We start from the raw sequence: 18603 nt of genomic DNA on the forward strand, positions 1-18603 counted from the left end.
TGAAAAAAGACTGTACCTGCTGAAATGGCCTTTCAGCACTTCCAATGGATGTTCCATTTTAGTTACTGATTGCCTATTCTTTAACTTGGAAAAATTTCACTGAGGTTGCATTAGTTTGTAGGAAGCAATATCAGTTGCTTCCCCTAGACATTACAGTTACACTGTTTTCAAAGCCTTGAAAAGCCAGCAATGTGGACACTTGGCTTATTGAAAACGACCTTGTTCTCAACATAACACAACCTAACTGCTCCCCCTCTTGACCTATGAACCACGTGGAAGCAGAAAAACAGCTACAGTCAAGAATTGGCTTTATTCATGGAGATGGGTAGCTGCATCACTGGCAGCAACCCAGGATTGCACACACAGCGACAGTGGGAGGTATATATCCATGCCACAGTCACAATACAGAGCGCTCGGGGCAGGAAAGGGAAGATGCTCCATTTGTTTGGGATACATAGACACAACTTCTGCACCGTTAAAATCAGGAAGTCTCTTTTACATGACCAGGACAGAGATATTTTTTTAAAAAGTTCCAATGATAATGGAACGGAGTTGGCATGATTCACGTGCAAGCAAATGTACAGTGGGCCCAGCGCAAGGTCCCAATCAAGGACATGGAATGCTCTGTTTAAAAACAGAGGAGATACAACATGCTGCTTACGGACACATGAAGCCTGGCCTTACTGCACTGGGAGGGAGACAGGGCAGTAAGACTGGGCTTTGAAATGTACACACGCACACAAACCACTGCAGTCAGGATTTGTCTTCAAAATTCTTTCTCTTAACGCTAAAGACCACAATACATAAAACACTGATCCTGATGAGGTCTCTTGGAGCACTGGAGGAAGAACTCATGACAGGATGGGTATGGGGGCTTCTCTCCATTACCATCTGCATCAAGGCCTTCCTTTGGAGAGATGGGTGAGGATTGGGAAGAAGAAATTATTGTTATTGTGCTGCTGGTGGAAGTGTTGGGAACAGCTGTGGCCATTATGCTTCTGGCTCATATTCCTGATATTCCTCCTGGAAAGAAATGGAAAGCATTAATTGTATAAGATGATAGAAGGACTTGGGGCAAAATAACCCAGCTCTAGATCAGTTAACAGAAAAGCTTATTTTGCAGATTCCCTCTTCTATTTTTTACTTGCAGTCTTTATCCTATTAGATTAACTATAATGGTTTGCTCAACTCTGAGAGTTGTGTCAGAACTATGTACTAACAAAAACCCCTTGCATTTAACCATGGCGGGTGAAGTGGCAGGTTAAATATCCCTTTTTAAAAATAATTTTTATTGAAAACGTTAATTACAATAGTAAAAGCAAATACAAACTAAACTCAGAGGAAAAAGAGAGAGAGAGAGAAAGAATAAAAGGTTCAAGGAAAGAAAAGAAAAAAAAGAAAAAAAGAGAAAAGATATATTTAAAGAAGTAACTTCTAATCTTCATCACAAATATAAACAAACTTAATAACTTCACCCCCTATAACATTACAAACAAATATATCTTATTCCCATAACCTATCCCTTATCCATATACAAATCCATAAATCAACTTTTCAGTCCTGGTGTCAGCAAAAAGTCCATAAAGGGTTACCAGAGCTTTATAAAAACATGTCTTATTTTAACCTTGGGTGAACAAACCAACTTTATATTCCTTCCTTTTACTTCTAACAGTCTTGATCTTTAATTCATTCAGACATTGTAGAATTTGATCTCTCTTCAATTTTTCTTTTTCCCATCCCAAAGGCTTCTTCAAGGCTTTGACAAACCTCTTTTGTAAGTCCAATCAAAAGTCATTATCCAGGCCATTCTCTTGGTTTATCATTTGTATTTCCACTTTAATTTTCAAGGCTTTATCCAACTTCTTTTGTATATCCAGTAGAAAGTCCTTATCCACATCATTCTCTTGGCTTATCATTTGTGTTTCCACTTTAGTTGTTTTCTCTGTCTTATAATCCATGCTTTTTTTGTTTGTTTGTTTTCCAGTATTTCTGGTTCTAATATTTCAGGCAAAATTTGTTTCACCTCTTTATCCTGTAAATCTCTCAGAATTTTCTCTTTCACATCTCCCATTCCTTCATTAACTTAATCATCATCATAATTACAAAAAAGTAAAAAATACATAAAAGTGTTTTAAAATAACAGTTGAAAAGTACAACAAAAAAGTTAATATATCATTATAATAGTACACAGTTCCAATTCTATATATGCTTATCTAATACAAATGTTGTTCAAGTCCATACATATTTCTAATGGAGGTATATGACTACCGTTTTTTTTTTAACCCAGTGTATTTTGTATAAATGAGTCCCATATTTCATTATACGTGTCCATGCAAAGTCTAGTTCTATAGGCAATCCACTGTAAGTACCAAATGTAATCAGGTCTTCAATCCATTGACTAAATGAGGCTATACATTTATCTTTCTAATGTTGCAATATCAGTCTTTTGGCCAAAGTAAGGGCACGGAGAGTTCCTTCATTAACATCTTTTTGACATAGAAGCAGACATCACTGCTGACATTGTAGCTACTAATTTCTGACATTCTTCAAAAATCTTCTGGAGTATTTCAAATGTCATAATGTTTTATGTCATTTTGTAAATTCCAGTACTAACTAAAAACAAAAGGCAAGCATTCACTTTTTTCTCCCTTTTCCTTTTCTGCCTGGAATCTTTAGTCTCCTCTAGCATCCAGTTTCTGAAATCGTAAAGTCTCAAATTTCTATTATGACTTAGGATAGACAAAACAATTTAGTTACCACAAAAGGCTGTTTATTTATATAATTATTTCCAAATTTTATAGTAAAAACCTTAATATTCCAAATTTGTCTGGTCCCTTAGTTCGTTTATAACTTTCTTGAATCAGTCTTATTTAGCTTTTTGCCATTTATTTCCAATTCTTTAAATTCATGAGCTTATAGTTAATTTTAATTTTTTTTTAATTCAAGAATGAAGGTAAACTCACCAGGTGGCTTTTCAAACTTGTCATTTTGAAGATCTCTATTACCCTTAAGATAATTAAATAGGTAATTTTCAGAAGTGTTTAGAAAATGAGGTTAATGAACCCAGTGTTCTTTAAAAGGCTCCACTGTGGTTGAGAGCACAATGACTTCCCTTCATCTCCCAGCATTCAAACCCATGGGAAACTGCTGTCTTGCGGTCTCCTCACAAGGAGCAGCAGTCCAGAACACAAGTGGGTAATCTCCCATCCTCTCCTTATCCAGACAGGTTCCGTAGGACTGGTCTACTTGCTGGTTCTTTGATCTCTGCCACAGTCTTCATCTCTACTCATTTGGATACGTGCTAGTTCACCATTCGTCTCCCAGAAGTCCACGTGGCTGGTTATATATCCAAGTATAAATCAATACTGAATGATATTCTGTGAATAGAGCTATTCTGCTGTGTTATGTGATTATATAAAAGGTTTCTTATTACTCAAATTCCCAGACACATTTGGCATCTATTTCACACTTCTGTAGTCCCTAAAAATGTAGCAGTTTGTTTTATAGAGAGTCAAACAATTTTATCCATTTAGCTCAGAACTTTCTACAAGAATGACTAGCCATCAAGGAAGCAGCAGAAATCTTTGCTCCCTTGGAGATACCAAAGACTCAGTCTTTTGCATGGAAAGCATGCACTCTATCTCACAAGCAATGTCAATTCCCTTTCTCACATGCTGCTTGTCTGAGCTCTCACAATCTATACAACATCTGTCATGAATCCACAATTCATGGAACTTGGAAGAATTCTAATGGATGGATAGAAAGCAGATTGATTATGTGCCATCAAATTAATATCTCCTTCCCTTACGGGGTCATCAGGCAGCTTCAGCTTGCCTGCTCTGCCTACTATGCAGTTCAGCATCACGTATGTAAGGAGAATATTACTCATCCCACACATTTCAAATTTTATTTTTAGGATGTATTTCTTTCCAATATTTTAAAAATTATTTTGCATAACCACCACATGTGGTAAAACATTCCTTCTTTTTTACATAGCATTTCCAACATCTGTTGTTGTGTACTTTGTCTATCTTGACAATTGTTGACAGAGTTATTGTATATTGTTGTTCATCCGTTGTCATCAATGAAGACCTTGACACCATGTTGTTGGGGTTTTTTTTATCACGTTAAGACTAGATGTGGTATGTCCGAAGATGACTGATCAGGCCAATTCGGGCACAGAATGTTCTCACACATGTTGGACAGGCATGTGTAGGCACTGCAGTTGTTGTGCTAGTGGCTCTGGTCTTATGCAGCTCGCGCTTATGTTGTGCTTCAGCAGTGCACCTTGTTTTGTAAGGTTGATAGCCCTTGTGGATGAGGCCATGCCAGGTAGGGTGATTTTGTGCCAGCATTTCCCAGGTGGTCATATCTATATGAAGGGATGCCTTTAGTGTGTCTTTGAAATGTTTCTTCTGCCCTCCATGTGAGCGACTTCCAGCAGAGAGTTCCCCAAAAAGGAGCTGCTTGGGTATGCACTTGTCTGCATATGAGTGACATAACTTGCCCACCAGGTCTCATTAGCAGTGTCTACTGCTGATGGTAGACATGCTCTTGATAAAACTTCAGTGTCTGGTACTTTGTCTTGCCATCTGATGCCTAATATCCTGCAAAGACAAGTCACATGGAAATGCTGTCTTGCATGCCTTCAATACACAGTCCACGTTTCACAGGCATACAGAAGGATAGTAAATACCATGGCTCTGTAGACCTTCAGTTTTGTTACTAAGCTGATTCCTCGACATTCCCACACAGTGAGCGCAGTCCATTGAAAGCAGAACTTGTCTTTGCTATTCTGCAGTTAACTTCTGCATCAATAGTCACTGCTTGGGAGAGGATACTGACAAGGTTATTAAACTTGTCCACTGCCTGTAGTTTCTGCCCTTTGATTGTGATTTTGGGTTCTGTGTACAGTGCATGAGGAGCAGGCTGGTGCCTGACTTTAGTCTTTTGGATGTTCATGGTAAGTCCAAAGTTGTCACAAGCCATGGAGAATTTTTCCATACTGACTTGCATCTCTGGCTCTGAGCCAGCATTCAAAGTGCAGTCATCAGCAAAGAGGAAGTCTCTCAGAACAGTTTCCTTCACTTTGATGATAGCTTGAAGTTTCCTTAGGTTGAAGAGCTTCCCATCCACTCTAGTTGAGGCTGATTCCAGCATCACTATCCTGGAAGGAATCATTCAACATGGCAGTAAACATCATGCTAAACAGTATGGGTGAAAGCACACAACCCTGTTTGATGTCATTAGTGACTGGAAATGCCTTAGAGGATTCCCCACTGTCCAGCACCCTGGCCATCATGTGATCATGGAACTGGCATACCCTCTGAATGAATCTGGCGGAATAGCTGAACTTTGACATGATCCTCCACAGGCCTTGTCAGCTAACAGTGTCGAAGGCTTTCATGAGATCCATAAAGGTTGTGTAAAGTTCATGATTCTGCCCCTGACACTTCTCCTGAAGTTGGTGCTTGGCAAAAATCATGTCAATAGTCCCACAACCTTTGCAGAAGCTGCACTGTGACTCTGGCAGCAGGCTCAGCTCCAGATGAATGATCAGATCATTTAGCAGGACTCTTGCAAGGGTTTTTTCTGCAATGAAGAACAGCGAGATTCCTCAGTAGTTGTCACATACTTGTCAATTGCCTTTCCTCTTTTTTATAGCATTTCCAAAATTGGTTGTTGTGTACTTTATCTATCTTGACAATTGTTGACAGAGTTATATACTATCTGTAGAACATTTTGTTGTACCAATTTTCCCTTAAATCACAGCTTGTAGTAAATTTTATTGATTTTTTTCCATAACTCTTCCCATTGATCTACTGTGATTACTTCTCCTGAATTTTACTTCCATTTTCTCACACAGTTTTTAATTTGTGCCATCTGCATATCATATTTCAATAACAATTTATAAATACATCCTAATAGATTATCTTGATTTTGTATAAGCATTTCAAATTCTGTCATCTTTATCAAGGTCCCTCCTTTGTTGATATCACTTTTTATTTTTCCAGTTATTCGCAGATACATTAACCATAGTAAATACCTTCCTTTATTGAACAGTTCCTGTTGTGTCTTTAATCTGTTTTCTGAGTCCAGATATGTCATGTTAGCATATGTAGTTAATCTTTTTTTTAACTATAGTTGTCCTTGGAATGAAAAGCATTTGACAGTGATACTGATGGTGAGATTGCTGGATTATACTTGTTTTTAGAAGATTCCAAATTTTTAACAAACTTTGTCTTATAATATGTCCTTTCAGACTCATTTCTTCATTTGATCCTTTGTACCATAAATACTTGTGAAGTCCATTAGCTGGGCCTGCTCCTTCTATTATTGATGTTCTGCTATTTAGAGATTTTATCCATTCTGTTATCCATAATGGGCAATTTGCTCTGTAATACAGTCTAAAATTGGGAAATGCTAATTTGCCTTTTTCTTTTGAATTTGCCTCTTTCTTTTGAATTTTGTAACATTTTGAATCTTACTCTTGTTTTTTTCCTGCTCCATATAAATCAGTTAATTGTTCTTTTCCAGTCCTGCAGCTCTCTTTCTGAAATTGGAATCAGTACTATTTGAAATTTAAAAAATCATCCTGGGTAGTATATTTTTGTTATCGCAATGAGTACAAACCAGAAAAGTTTTAGATTTTTCCAACTTTCCATGTCTTGTTTTATTTCTTTCCATAATTCGCTGTAATTGTTTTGAAATATCTTTATTATATCCTGTCAAGTGGAATCTTAGGTATTTCACTGAGTCTTTTGTTATTTCATAGCCAATCTGTTTTTTGACAAAGTCTTCTTCATCAGAGATTAAATGTTTTCTTATATTATCTTAGTTTTCATTAATTTTATATCCAGAAAGGCAGCCAAAGTCTTTAATTACTTATATCAACTGTCGTATGGAGCTTTGTGGTTGTGTAATTGTTAAAACCATATCATCTGCATAGCATTTAATCTTGTATTCTTCTACTTGAATTTTGATCCTGGTTATTTGTTTATCTTTTCAAATCATGTTTGCTAAGACATGCAAAAAGATTACAAATAGTAAAGGAGAAAGTGGACATCCTTGCCTTGCACCTTTACATATTCAGAAGCTTGCAGAGAGTATTGCAATCGCCATATCCTTCACTGTTTGCCCTTGATATATGCTCTCCACCCAAGTTCTGAATTCTTCACTGGGATTCATTTTATCTAGAATGTCCAATAAAAATATCCCTTCCAAATTGTTGAAAACTTTTTCCACAAATAGTATTGCTGCCTTCTTTATGTTGATGTTGATATATCCTAGTGTGTTTATAATAAATCTGTTCATTATCTTCCTCTTTGGAATATAACTTATCTGGTTTGTATATATCATTTCACAGATGCACTTCCTTATGCACTCAGTCAATATCTTATAGTCCACATTCAATAAAGAAATTGATCTGTAAGAGTGAAATTTCTTTGGGTTATTCCCTTTTTTGTATATTAAGGTTATGTATGCCTTTGAACTGTGGTGCTGGAGAAGACTCTTAAGAGTCCCCTGGACTGCTAGGAGGTCAAACCAGTCAATCTTAAAGGAAATCAACCCTGATTGCTCATTGGTAGGATTAATAATGAAGCTCAAGCTCAGATACTTTGGTCACCTAATGCGAAGAGAGGACTCTTTGGAAAAGACCCTGATGCTGGGAAAGATTGAAGGCAAAAGGAGAAGAGGACGGCAGAGGATGAGATGGTTAGATAGCATCACTGAAGCAATGAGCATGAAACTGAGCAAACTCAGGGAGGCAGTGAAGGACAGGAAGGCCTGGCGCAATATGGTTCATGGGGTCACGAAGAGTCGGACACAACTTAATGACTGAACAACAACAATGCTTCTTCCACTGTGTCCATATACTGGAAGATCTTACTTGGAGCTTTCTTCCTTTTTTTCCTTGAGTTGATCTGACTAAATTAGAATCTAGCACTCCATTCATGTCTCCAACAATGATTATTTTTCCCTCTGCAGTTTCGATTAGCATATGAAAATACTTTTCATAGAATTGTTCTTTGTCTCTATTTGGGAGATAAATGGATGCCTGTGTTAAAATTTTGCCTTTTCTTAGTTTCAAGTTTAAAATTCTTCCATTTTTATCCTTTAGTTGTTCTAATACTTCTCAAGAAGGTGATTTAAGATAAATTACTATTCCATTTTCCCCCCAGATGCTATATATTCTTGATGTAACTTTTTCTGTTTTAACAAATTGGCATGGTCTTGTTTTATGTGCATTTCTTGTAAACAAACAATATCAGCTTTATATCTTTTGAGCTTGTTGAAAATTGTCCTTTTTTTACTAAGTAAAATAAGTCCATCTAGATTTAATAAGACTAATGCTGTTTTTTCCATTTTGGTTACAGTTTAGTTTTGCTTTAATGCTGCAGTTTAATGGGGCAATGATGGCTTGCTGACAGGAGTCTTCTCTCTGCTTTGAAGTTTGTGGTATTTTTATTACCTCTTAGGTGTCTAAGCCACAAGTTAAGCTAAGAAAGCATAGCCAGGGGATTTCTGGTCTCCCCCAGGCCATTTTTTCACCATCTAGCACCCACACAGATATGGTTTTTCAAAGCTGACTTCCCATACTCGATGTTATCAATTCCCCCCCGCGCTTTTTTTATTCTCTCTTTTCTTTGGCAGAAAGATTTAAATAATCTCCAAAACAGTCAACCATTGGATTTCCATTCTCATCTACCGGATGTTACAATGGCAACTACTTTCCTGTATTGAATTTTACAAAAACAATGATTTTAACTACTTTTCACAACAGTTCCTATGCTGGAGCAAAGGGAGAAGAGAGGGAAAGAAGATTTAATTGGAGCACAGCAGCAGTATTATGGCAAGACAAACTCTTCTTGTAAAAAAGAAAGCTTTAACTAAGATGAGCTCCAGAACTGAAAGTACTGGAAAAGTAGATTCCACTGAACTCATGTAGCAGTTAGATCTGCTTCTGTGAATGTCTGTAATTCATAGAGAATAATGAAAGCTGAACAAGAAACTGGGTGTAAGCTGCCCTTGAGTATTCTGAACTCACAAAGCAGTGTCTTGTTTCAGCTTTCTTCCATCCTCCCGTTATAAGATATAAGTAGATCTACTAGATGGTGGGAGACTGGCAGAGGGATGAGATGGGAGCAAAAGTTTTACAACAGATTGCTTGTTGAAAGTTGGTCAAAGAAAGAAGGTTGTATAGAAGATTAAGAATGTGGTAAGATAGTAAGAACAAGAAGTATAAGAGCATCCCATCCCATCCCATTCCACCAACTGATTCACTATTTATTACTATATGGTATAACCAGAAAACAATAGTACTTGGATATAGAGGTCTAATAAGTAAATACTGTGTATGGAAGATATTTTTATAACATACAAAGAAAGAAGGGAAAGGAAACATTCTCAAGGGAGAGGAAGAAGAGGGGCAGGGAGAAGAAGAATCGGACTCAGACATGCTCAATCAAGTGTTCAAGAAACCAAAAACACAAATGTCAGGACTGAATGAAAATTTTAAACAGTTACCACAAACAGTGATGAACAAGATGGAGGATACAAAAGCTGATTTAAAAATAGAAATAGAGAATATGACAGCAGTGTTAAAAACAGAGATTATGAACACTGCATTTACTAAAAACAGAGATTACGAACATTGTGTTCAAGTCAATACAGCCAAATTAAAGAGTTAAAAGGAAAACAAGAAAATCTGACAGTTGAAAGTCCAGGAGTGAAAGTGCCAAGAAATTGAAAGGGCAACGGATATATTAGAATTCCAGCAAAGACAATTAAGTTTCAGAGGCATCCCAGAAGATTTCAAAAAAGGAGATATTGAAAGCCACTTTAAAGCTTTGATAGAGGATAACTTAAAAATAGATGGAGATTTTCCAAATATTAACACATTTTCAGGATAAATTTCATATTTGCACAAAGAAGAAAAGTGCCTCTGGACATCTTTTAAGATTTTTACATAAGAGATGCTATTCTAAAACCACAGATTGATACACCTTTAACTATAGGAGAGTTCCAAGTATTTCTTTTCTCTCCCCTAGAATGTTGAGAAAAAGGAAAGAATCTATGTTACAGGATTATTAAGAATCAAACAAATTAGATACAGATGAAAAATCCCATTTGCACTGGAATTTTTTTCTGGAAACAAAAAGGATAACCATCAGGACAACCACATAGACTTCTTCTTTATATGATAGACGAACTGCTCAGGACTCAAAGAACTTTCTGACATAGGAAAAGAAACGAGATGAAGAACAGGGGAATCTCTCTTCTGTTTCTTGGAATTTGGCAGTCTCTTTTCACATTCATCCTTAACAATTTCTTTGTTTTCAACCCACATTTCCTCTGGTTCTCTATCAATTAGGTTTGGGACTTCATAGCAATTCCTAATGTTCTTCTTGAAAATGGTGAGTTCAAAATCATATTGTGGAAGCTGGTTGGCTTTGTTCTTCCACTTGGAACTTGCACATGAGCAGTTTGTGATTTGTTTCATGCATATAGGTGTCAGTTTGGTTGTTTGAAGAATATGTTAGCAATAAAGAAATAATTGGATTGGCAGAAATTGGTAAATCATTCTCCTACTTCATTTCTATTTCCTAGGCCATGCAGCCCAACCAAGTTTTCCTCACTAATTCAAATTTTGGCATTTCAGTCTCCAGTCACAGGCAGCACATCTTGTTGGTATGTTCTATCAATTTCAAATTCAACTTGACCAAAAAATTCACTAGTCTCTTTTTTTTTTTTTTTTTGCATCAGTAGTTGGAACATAAACTTGGATAATCATCATATTAAAGGGTTGTCCATGAAGTCTACTTAATATTATTTGGTCATTGACTGCATTATACCCAAACACTGTCTCTGCTATATCCTTCTCAACTATGAAAGCAATGCCTTTTTTGCTTTTCATGTCCTGAATAGGAAACATTATGATATACTGACCAAACATGCCCAATTCCAGTCCATTTCAGCTTTATGATGCCTAAGACATCACTGTTGATTAATTTCATATTTCACTGTTCAGCTTTTCCATGATCATGTTTCTTATATGCCATGTTCCCAATATAATTCTGTCTTTGTAGCTTTGGATTTTCTTTTCCCTTATGGCAGCATCAGCAACTAGATGTCTGGAAACCTTTAATCTGGCCACTTCAAAAACACTGTTAGTACTCCAAAAGATCTTCAGTTCTTCTTCAGTAGTGGGTTGAGTAACATCTGACCAGCACTGTACATCATCAGTCATTTTATTTTGTCAATGCATATGATTTTCATGGTAAAATACAGGAGTGGTTTATCACTATCTTCTCCTGCACAGTATGAAATGCCTTTGTTGTTACTAAACTGATCATCTGCCTCCAGTAACTTCCTATATTGTTTCTGCTTAATATAGGTGCCTGATTGCTTTAGCTTGGCAGTTAGGATGATCGTCATGCTCTGCTTGGACTATATACTCTTGGCATATACTCCCAAGTATTCTTGGTTCAATTCTCCCAGGGAACCCCCGCTGCCATGACGAAACAGACAGCAGGACTTGGGGGTGGGGGGGGATAGAAGTCTAAGCTACTTTATTCCCCAGAATTCCTCATTCCCATTTTGTGAGTGGTTTGCCCTAATTCTTCTTCACTCACCTGTGGTGACTCTTCATAATTCTCACTCTCAGGTTCTAACAGTGGCTCTATCAGCGGCTCCTCCACTGCTTCCTGACCAACTTCCTCAGGCTATAAATGAAAAGTGATAGCCAATATTACTTATTTTTGCCAGAGCACTTCCAATATGTCCTCTCTGAAAGTTTCAACAAAAACAGTCATATAAAGTTGTCAAGCCCAAATAATTGGAAAACAAAAGGAACAAGAACCACATGGATTTCAGAAAGGTGTCTTTAATGCTAGATGGGATAAAAACATAATCTTGAAAACTGTAAGAGTAAATGCCCAGGCAAAGTTATAGTCTTTTTGAAACCCTTACTTCTCACAGTCCCCACTCCTGGGTTGTGTTGCCTCTTCTCCCATAAACTGCACTCTTCAAAAGTCTCTCACAAAATTACACAGACAATATATATTTTACAGGAATGTTTTAAAAATACTTAGCAACTCAAAAAACGAAAAAACTAGGTAATGGGGAACAATTACATTGGAGAAAGTAATGGCTGTATTTGCACAACATACCAATCCATGGTTGACTTAACATGGGTTTACTGAATTAAATTGCTTAGGTTCCTACAATACATGAATTACACATTAACCACACTGGCTGGATTTACAGAATACACTAAGGCACAAGCTAGCCAATCACATAGCTTAACATGTTATGCAAACCTAGCCATTGTTTGATAGAATGATGTATGCTGTAGTCCTGTATATTACTCTATACCATTAGATCATTTGGAGGAGAGTTAATAGTAATCAGTAGGTATTCCACTTATCTTATGAACTGGCACTGTTAACCAATCACATCCTTCTTTTCACTGGTATGTTCAAGGAGGATATAAGATTCCATGAATCTTAAATGAATGAATGAATGCTTTGCATCTGTTTTTGCTACAGAAGATATAGGACAAATATCTTTATTAATTAAATAAGCTTTATTAATTTTCTCAACAACTAAAAGTACTAATAACAAAAGATATTCTACGGTATTCTGAGAAATACATAACAAATCACTGGATCCTGGTGGCATCCAGAGTTCTTCAAGAACTCAAAGTTGCTGACCTCTTGTATGGAACTTCTCTGTCAATTCAGACTTAGTAATATGAGACCAGAAGTCAAGGGAGGCTCTTTTTTAAAGGGATCCAGGAAGAACTGAGAAATTATAGGCTAGTCAGCTTAACATCTATTCTAAGAAAATGGGTAGGAATGGAAATAAAAGAAAAAAACAACTAAACATGTAGAACAAGCCCTACTGAAAGAAAATCAGCATGGATTCTGCAAAGGTGAATTCTGCTTCATCAGTCTTCTAGAGTTTTATTTAAAATGTCAGCAGGTACATGGAGGTAATCCTGTCAACACTGTTTAGTTGGACTTCCACAAAGCCTTTGACAAAGTTCCTCATCAAAGGGTGTAACTTAATAGGCATTGGGTAAGAGTAGGAATAAACGGGCAATTTTCTCATTTAAGTAAGAACTGGGTCCTTCAAGGATCCGTATTAACGTCAGTGTTGATTTAACTTGTTCTTAAATTATCTTTATTTAGTAGTAAAGCGGGGAACTGACTAAATTTGCAGATTTGTGGTGGATGAAAACAAAAAATGACTGTGAAGAGTTCCAGAATGATCTCTTTAAACTGAGTGAATGGTTAGCCAAGTGGTAAATACTGTTAAATATTAAGTGATATACATTGGACAATCCCACCCATCCACCCCCAAGCAAATTTCACATTCCCTGTCTGAACTAAACAGAAAAAACAATATGGGCTCTAGTTCAAGGAAGATGTGCAGGAGCTGTGAAAAAGGCAAATTCCATGATAGGGGTCACTAGGAAATGAACTGAAAATAACTTTCAATATTGTAATAACCTTATGTGGCTCAGACACATGTGGAATGTTATATACAATTCTAGCTGCGCTTTAGAAAAAGGATGTAGAGAGCAAGCTAGAAAAAGCACAGAAGAGGTTAACCAAAATGATCGGGGACTCAAACAATTTCCTTATGAGAAATGGCTAGAATGTTTAGGATTATTTAGGAAAATGGCAGTGGGAAGGCATGTGACCAAGGTGCATAAAATCATGCTTGGCATAAGTGGCCAGAAGTTTTTCCTCAAAACATTAGTTCTATGGGTTCATCTATATAACTTCTGTTTATTTGTTGCTGAGGACAAAAATTCCACTCCATCTCATAGACAGCCAAGTTGTTCCAGCATATTAGGAGTGTTTTCCCAATTATCATGGTACAAGTCTTCCATGCAGACGTTCCAGTTGCACAGAAAAATAGTCATCAGAGATCAGCAACCTGCTGAGTCCCAGTTGGACTGTTGCAGGGCCAACCTCTCTATGTGGCTGCTGTGCTCCATGCCTCCAAGGCCATTTCTGCTGTAACTGCCAAAGAGGCAGCTCTTATTGTGTATATGTGCAGCTTGGATCAAGAGAATATTGCCTTCTGAAAGGCCAAGTGCTGTCCTTCTGTGAAGTCAGTATTCCAATTTGTAAGCTCCTTACATAGGTAAAGCACCAGTTATAGGAGAAGCAGCCACTGATTTTAGTCTTAATCCCTGATTTTATTGAATTCCACAGCTTTTTTGTTTGTTTATAAGTTTATAAAAAGTATCCATTTGTGTGTCAACTCAAGTGTTCAGAGGTGATCTGGAAAGCTACAGCCATCACCTTGCCAGAGTCTGCTCAATGAGGTAACTTGACAACTTAACTGCTGTACCACCCACCACACTGATTTCAGCCTCTCATCTTCTCCACTTCATCCTCCTTTGCCTTCCAGCTTCTCTATCCCTCACTGCTAAGCAACTGCTGTCCTGAATGCAACCCTCATTGGTTCCTGTGTAAGCATCAATACTAGTCTCATTCCTGAACTGCAGTAAAAGGAAGGCTTGTGGGGTCAACAGTTTTTAAAATGGCATTCTTTCTTCTCATCTCAGAGATAGAAGGAAAGCACATCAACATGGCTGTTGGGAAGCGTGATTGGCCAGTCTGACATCACGCTTCACAGGCTCCTTCCCCCCTTGCTGAGTAGAGCAGAGTGCCTCTTCCTGCCTGAATGCACTGGCCTCATTTCATCTTCAGCTGTTGCTATTTTAAGCTAAGCTGGAAGCAAATGGTTCACTGGCAGCTCAGCTGCAAGATTCGAGAGTTTTTTCTCAGATTGGCCAGTCCTGCAGCAGCCAGACCATTTCAGTGATGCTGTCCAGTTTTCATTCAGCCTTTCAAGATGCCCACAGATAGCTTCTGAGCACATGCCAGCCCAAGTGTACACATTCATCAAACAAGTTATAAAAATGAAACACACAAAAAACAGATGTGTGATGCTGATATAAATGAATATAACTGCACATTTACAGTATGCACAACTGATGGGACAGAGATAGGCACTTTACATGGGGCTGCCCTTGAAGACCACTCAGAAGTTACAGCTGGTCTAGAATGCAGTGGTGCGCACAGTATTGCATATTTATAAGTTCACCCATGTTACAACTATTGCACAAGCTGCACTGGCTCCCAGTTTCCTTCTGGGTGCAATACAAGGTGCTGTTATCACCTTTAAAGACCTACATGGCGTGAGACCTGGTTATTTGCAGGACCACCTCTCCCTAAGAATATCTGCCTGTTCCACTAGATCAGATAGGGTAGGCATGCTCCAGATCCCTTCCCTGAAATCCTGCCACCTAGTGGGACCTCGGAAGAGTCCTTTTCCATAAGTGCCCCTACCCCTGGCAATTCGGCAGGGCCCCACCCTTTTAGCCTTTGGAAAGGCTATCAAGACCTGGCTTTTTATCGGGGTGCTGGGACAGAATAGAATAGAATAGAAAGAATGGAATGAGGGTAATTAGGGCTTGCTGCAGGGCATCCTAAGGAGATGATTAAGGTGCAGGGTTTTTGTTTTTGTTTGATCGTTTTACTGTACTGTTTTATTGTTTTATGGTTGTTTTATAGTTACTGGTTTTACTGTTGTTGTGAGCCACCCAGAGTTGTTTAAGATGGGCAGCCATATAAATCTTTTAAATTTAAATAAATAAATAAATAAATATGCATACATATTTTAATTGTGTTGACATGTTACTGCACAACCCATATATCCTCATGCAAAAACACTTGTTCTTCTACACATGCATTCCCATTCCTGCACACCATGGTTATAGATCCTCATCCGAGGCATGGTTGTGTCCTGTCATCCAAAATTACTGCAATGTCATTGCATTTTTTTCTGCTCATCCTAATATGTCCTGCCAAAATAAGAATGTAGCCTAAACCCGTGACACAGCCAACCTTCTATTTTCATGGAATTAGACTACCCAAGATCTTACAACAATGTCAAATGTCATTCAGATCTGTTGGGGTCAGCTACCCTTTCTTTCTATGGTAGTTTTAAAATTCATCTGCCTCTGGATTCATTCTTAATAGCTTTTATGGTCACCTGAAGGCTGCAGGATGCCTACCTTCGAGTCAGTGGGGAATTCTTCTTTCTTGACCAGTCCTGTGGCAGCTGCAATATTGCCAGCTCCTGAGAAGACAGCTCCACCCAGCTGAGATGCCTGCTCCTTTGTCTTCTCAGCAACTATGAAAATCAGAAGAGAGAGAGAAGGAAAAAGCTCTAAAGTCTAGCTCTTTATACTGGATGCACAATATCTGGCTTTTCACAGCTTGTCTAAAGAAAAAGGATGTTGACTTGGAATATAATTTGGCAGTACTGTAGAAATGTACAGCTATAGTACAATAATACAGTCTATGCATCATAGATGGATCATAGCAGAAACATATATATAGGTCCATGGAAGAAAAACTATCACTGTTAAGTCCTATCTTCTTCCTGCAGCACAGATGTCTTTTCTGGACTCTACACTGCTTCACAATGCACTCTGTCCCATTTTAAGATAGCCATTTCTTTTGCCCTCCAGTTCAAATCCACTAGGCCTTTTAGCAGGAGTGCAGTGTGTCCCAGGTGAGAACTCTCCCCGAGTGAGTGAAACCAACATTTTCAGGTTGGTAGGGGTGGGTTTTTTGTTTTTCTGAATTTTTGGAATTGTAGATGTGTGGCATACAATGAATGCCTAAAGATTTTCTGTAGTTTAAGGCAGCCATTTCATCTCTTAAAATTCCTGAAACCTCCACTCAAAAATGTGTCCTAGTCCTGCCGATTTTTGAAGTGCATCCTTTGACATACGATACAAAGCTGGATTTGGCTGTCGAACTGTCTCAAGTTGCACACTCATTGTATCTTAGCCAGTCTTTTCAGCCAGCTCTGCTGACAGGCGAGAAGTAGGCAGAATACTTTGTCCAGCTTTAGTTATGGGAGAGATTTTAGTGATATCACTGTTTTGTTGGCTTGTGAATTTTTTAATACAACTGCCTACTTGGTCATTGATTAAAGACACTGGTTGGGAGAGAAGAGAAATAGAAACAAACATTACCTGAGGCCACACCTTGCACAACACCTTCCCGAGTTTTGCTTCCTAGAGACAGAAAGGATGAACAGTTAAAATTAGCCAGGTATATGCCATTTCACTGGAAATAATGACAAGCAATTTATTTTATTTAATGCCCCAAAGCCTCAGGTCACATTTTACTATCTCCAGGAAATAATTTTCCTATAAAATAAAAATAGTATAAGATAGGGCACTTGATTTACCCAGTTTCCAAAGGGTAACTATATTAGTTTCTTACAACACAAAACAAGAAGTCTTGTGGCAGTTAAAGACTAATCTAAATACTACTAAAACTCTCGTTTCTATAACCTTCAACTGGGTGAAACGGGCAACAATTTTTGAACCAAGGTACCTCAAATGGGCTAACTTACAGAATGCATCCAAATTCCAGGATCCATTACTCCTGCGGGATTGAAATTTGTGGCTGCTTCAGCACTGCACTGCAGCTAATCAGCCCAGGTTACATGATCGTCATGGGCATATTCCTGACTTCTTTCCCGCCTCCCTCTGTCCCCTGTGCCCATTTGGCTGGGAGCAAGCCTGACGAGCAAGCAGCAATTGGCTGCTTTGAAAACAAGGCAGAAATTTGAAATCTCTTAACAGCAGTTGGTGAGAGAAGGACAAGGGAGAGACTTGGATACCTGCTGGCAAGGTAAGGCTGGCTGTGGGGTGCTGGTGGTGAATGGGTGAGCCCCATTCCTCCCTTGAGGGAAGGGGCCCTTGGGGACATGGCAGAATAGGGAGCGGGGGTGCAGTTTTCCTCACAGTCTGCAGCTCCCTTTGTTCCACCTCCCACCAGCAAAGTGGCAGGCAGTTCGGCTGGTCAGCTGAGGAGAAAGAGGGGGAGGGGGAGGAGGAGGCGGCAGCAGCAGTGGTGGCTTCATCAGGGCTCTCCTGAGGGTCGTGAGGGGAGGGCAAATAGCGCAAGCCTATATTATATGTGGAAATGGCAGGCAGGCAGGCAGGCAGGAAGATTTCTAATGCTCCCTGCCAGCTTCCCATAAGCAAAGTCACTGGGGAAGCTGGCAGCAAGTCAGAAGTCGCACACACTCCCGATGCTTTTTTGCACTTGGTCATTCTGTTTCTCTGTTTAGGTAAGGAAATATCTCTGAAACGACCCAATGGGTCATGGGTTGTCTAATAAATATATTAAATCCAGTTTGTACTTCATTCATTCTGCACACACAGGCCTGCCCTATTCAAGTTGCCCTTTCAAGGTAACATGGAAATAAATTTGGCATCCCAGTTCTTCAGGAAGAGATACATTTGGAAGGGAAGAGACCTCAGGATGATATATCTCTGGCCAACCCACACATTTTATAGCTTGGATGGCTAGTATCAATCAATCAATCAATCAATCAAATCATGCATACAATAATCCCGTCAAATATACAAGCTGCCAGTTGCTTTTTTGTGGACTGCAACCTAAGAATAAGAAGTGCTATTCCAAGTGGCCAAATAAGGAGGACAAACATGTTCCTTTGTGGACAGTTTATTGTAGCAAGGCCTATTTG

The 18603-nt window shown here is 38.5% G+C and overlaps 1 protein-coding gene across 1 annotated transcript in view; it reads right to left on the reverse strand.

Moving 5' to 3' along the window:
* Positions 1 to 942: 942 nt before the first annotated feature.
* The window catches only part of SNCB (synuclein beta), a 35793-nt gene continuing 18132 nt past the window's right edge, over positions 943 to 18603 (reverse strand). Inside the window, exons 3-6 of the mRNA XM_007427350.3 lie at positions 17075 to 17116; positions 16103 to 16221; positions 11637 to 11726; positions 943 to 1023 (exon numbers count right to left, since the gene is read on the reverse strand). Of these exons, the coding sequence (XP_007427412.1) occupies positions 991 to 1023; positions 11637 to 11726; positions 16103 to 16221; positions 17075 to 17116 (284 nt within the window). The 3' untranslated portion in view covers positions 943 to 990. The remainder of the gene's footprint in view (positions 1024 to 11636; positions 11727 to 16102; positions 16222 to 17074; positions 17117 to 18603) is intronic.

The sequence above is a fragment of the Python bivittatus genome, unplaced genomic scaffold (assembly GCF_059951505.1).
Source record: "Python bivittatus isolate LINGU-HERP-01145 unplaced genomic scaffold, Pbiv_v1 ctg000080_np1212, whole genome shotgun sequence".
Lineage (NCBI taxonomy): Eukaryota > Metazoa > Chordata > Lepidosauria > Squamata > Pythonidae > Python > Python bivittatus.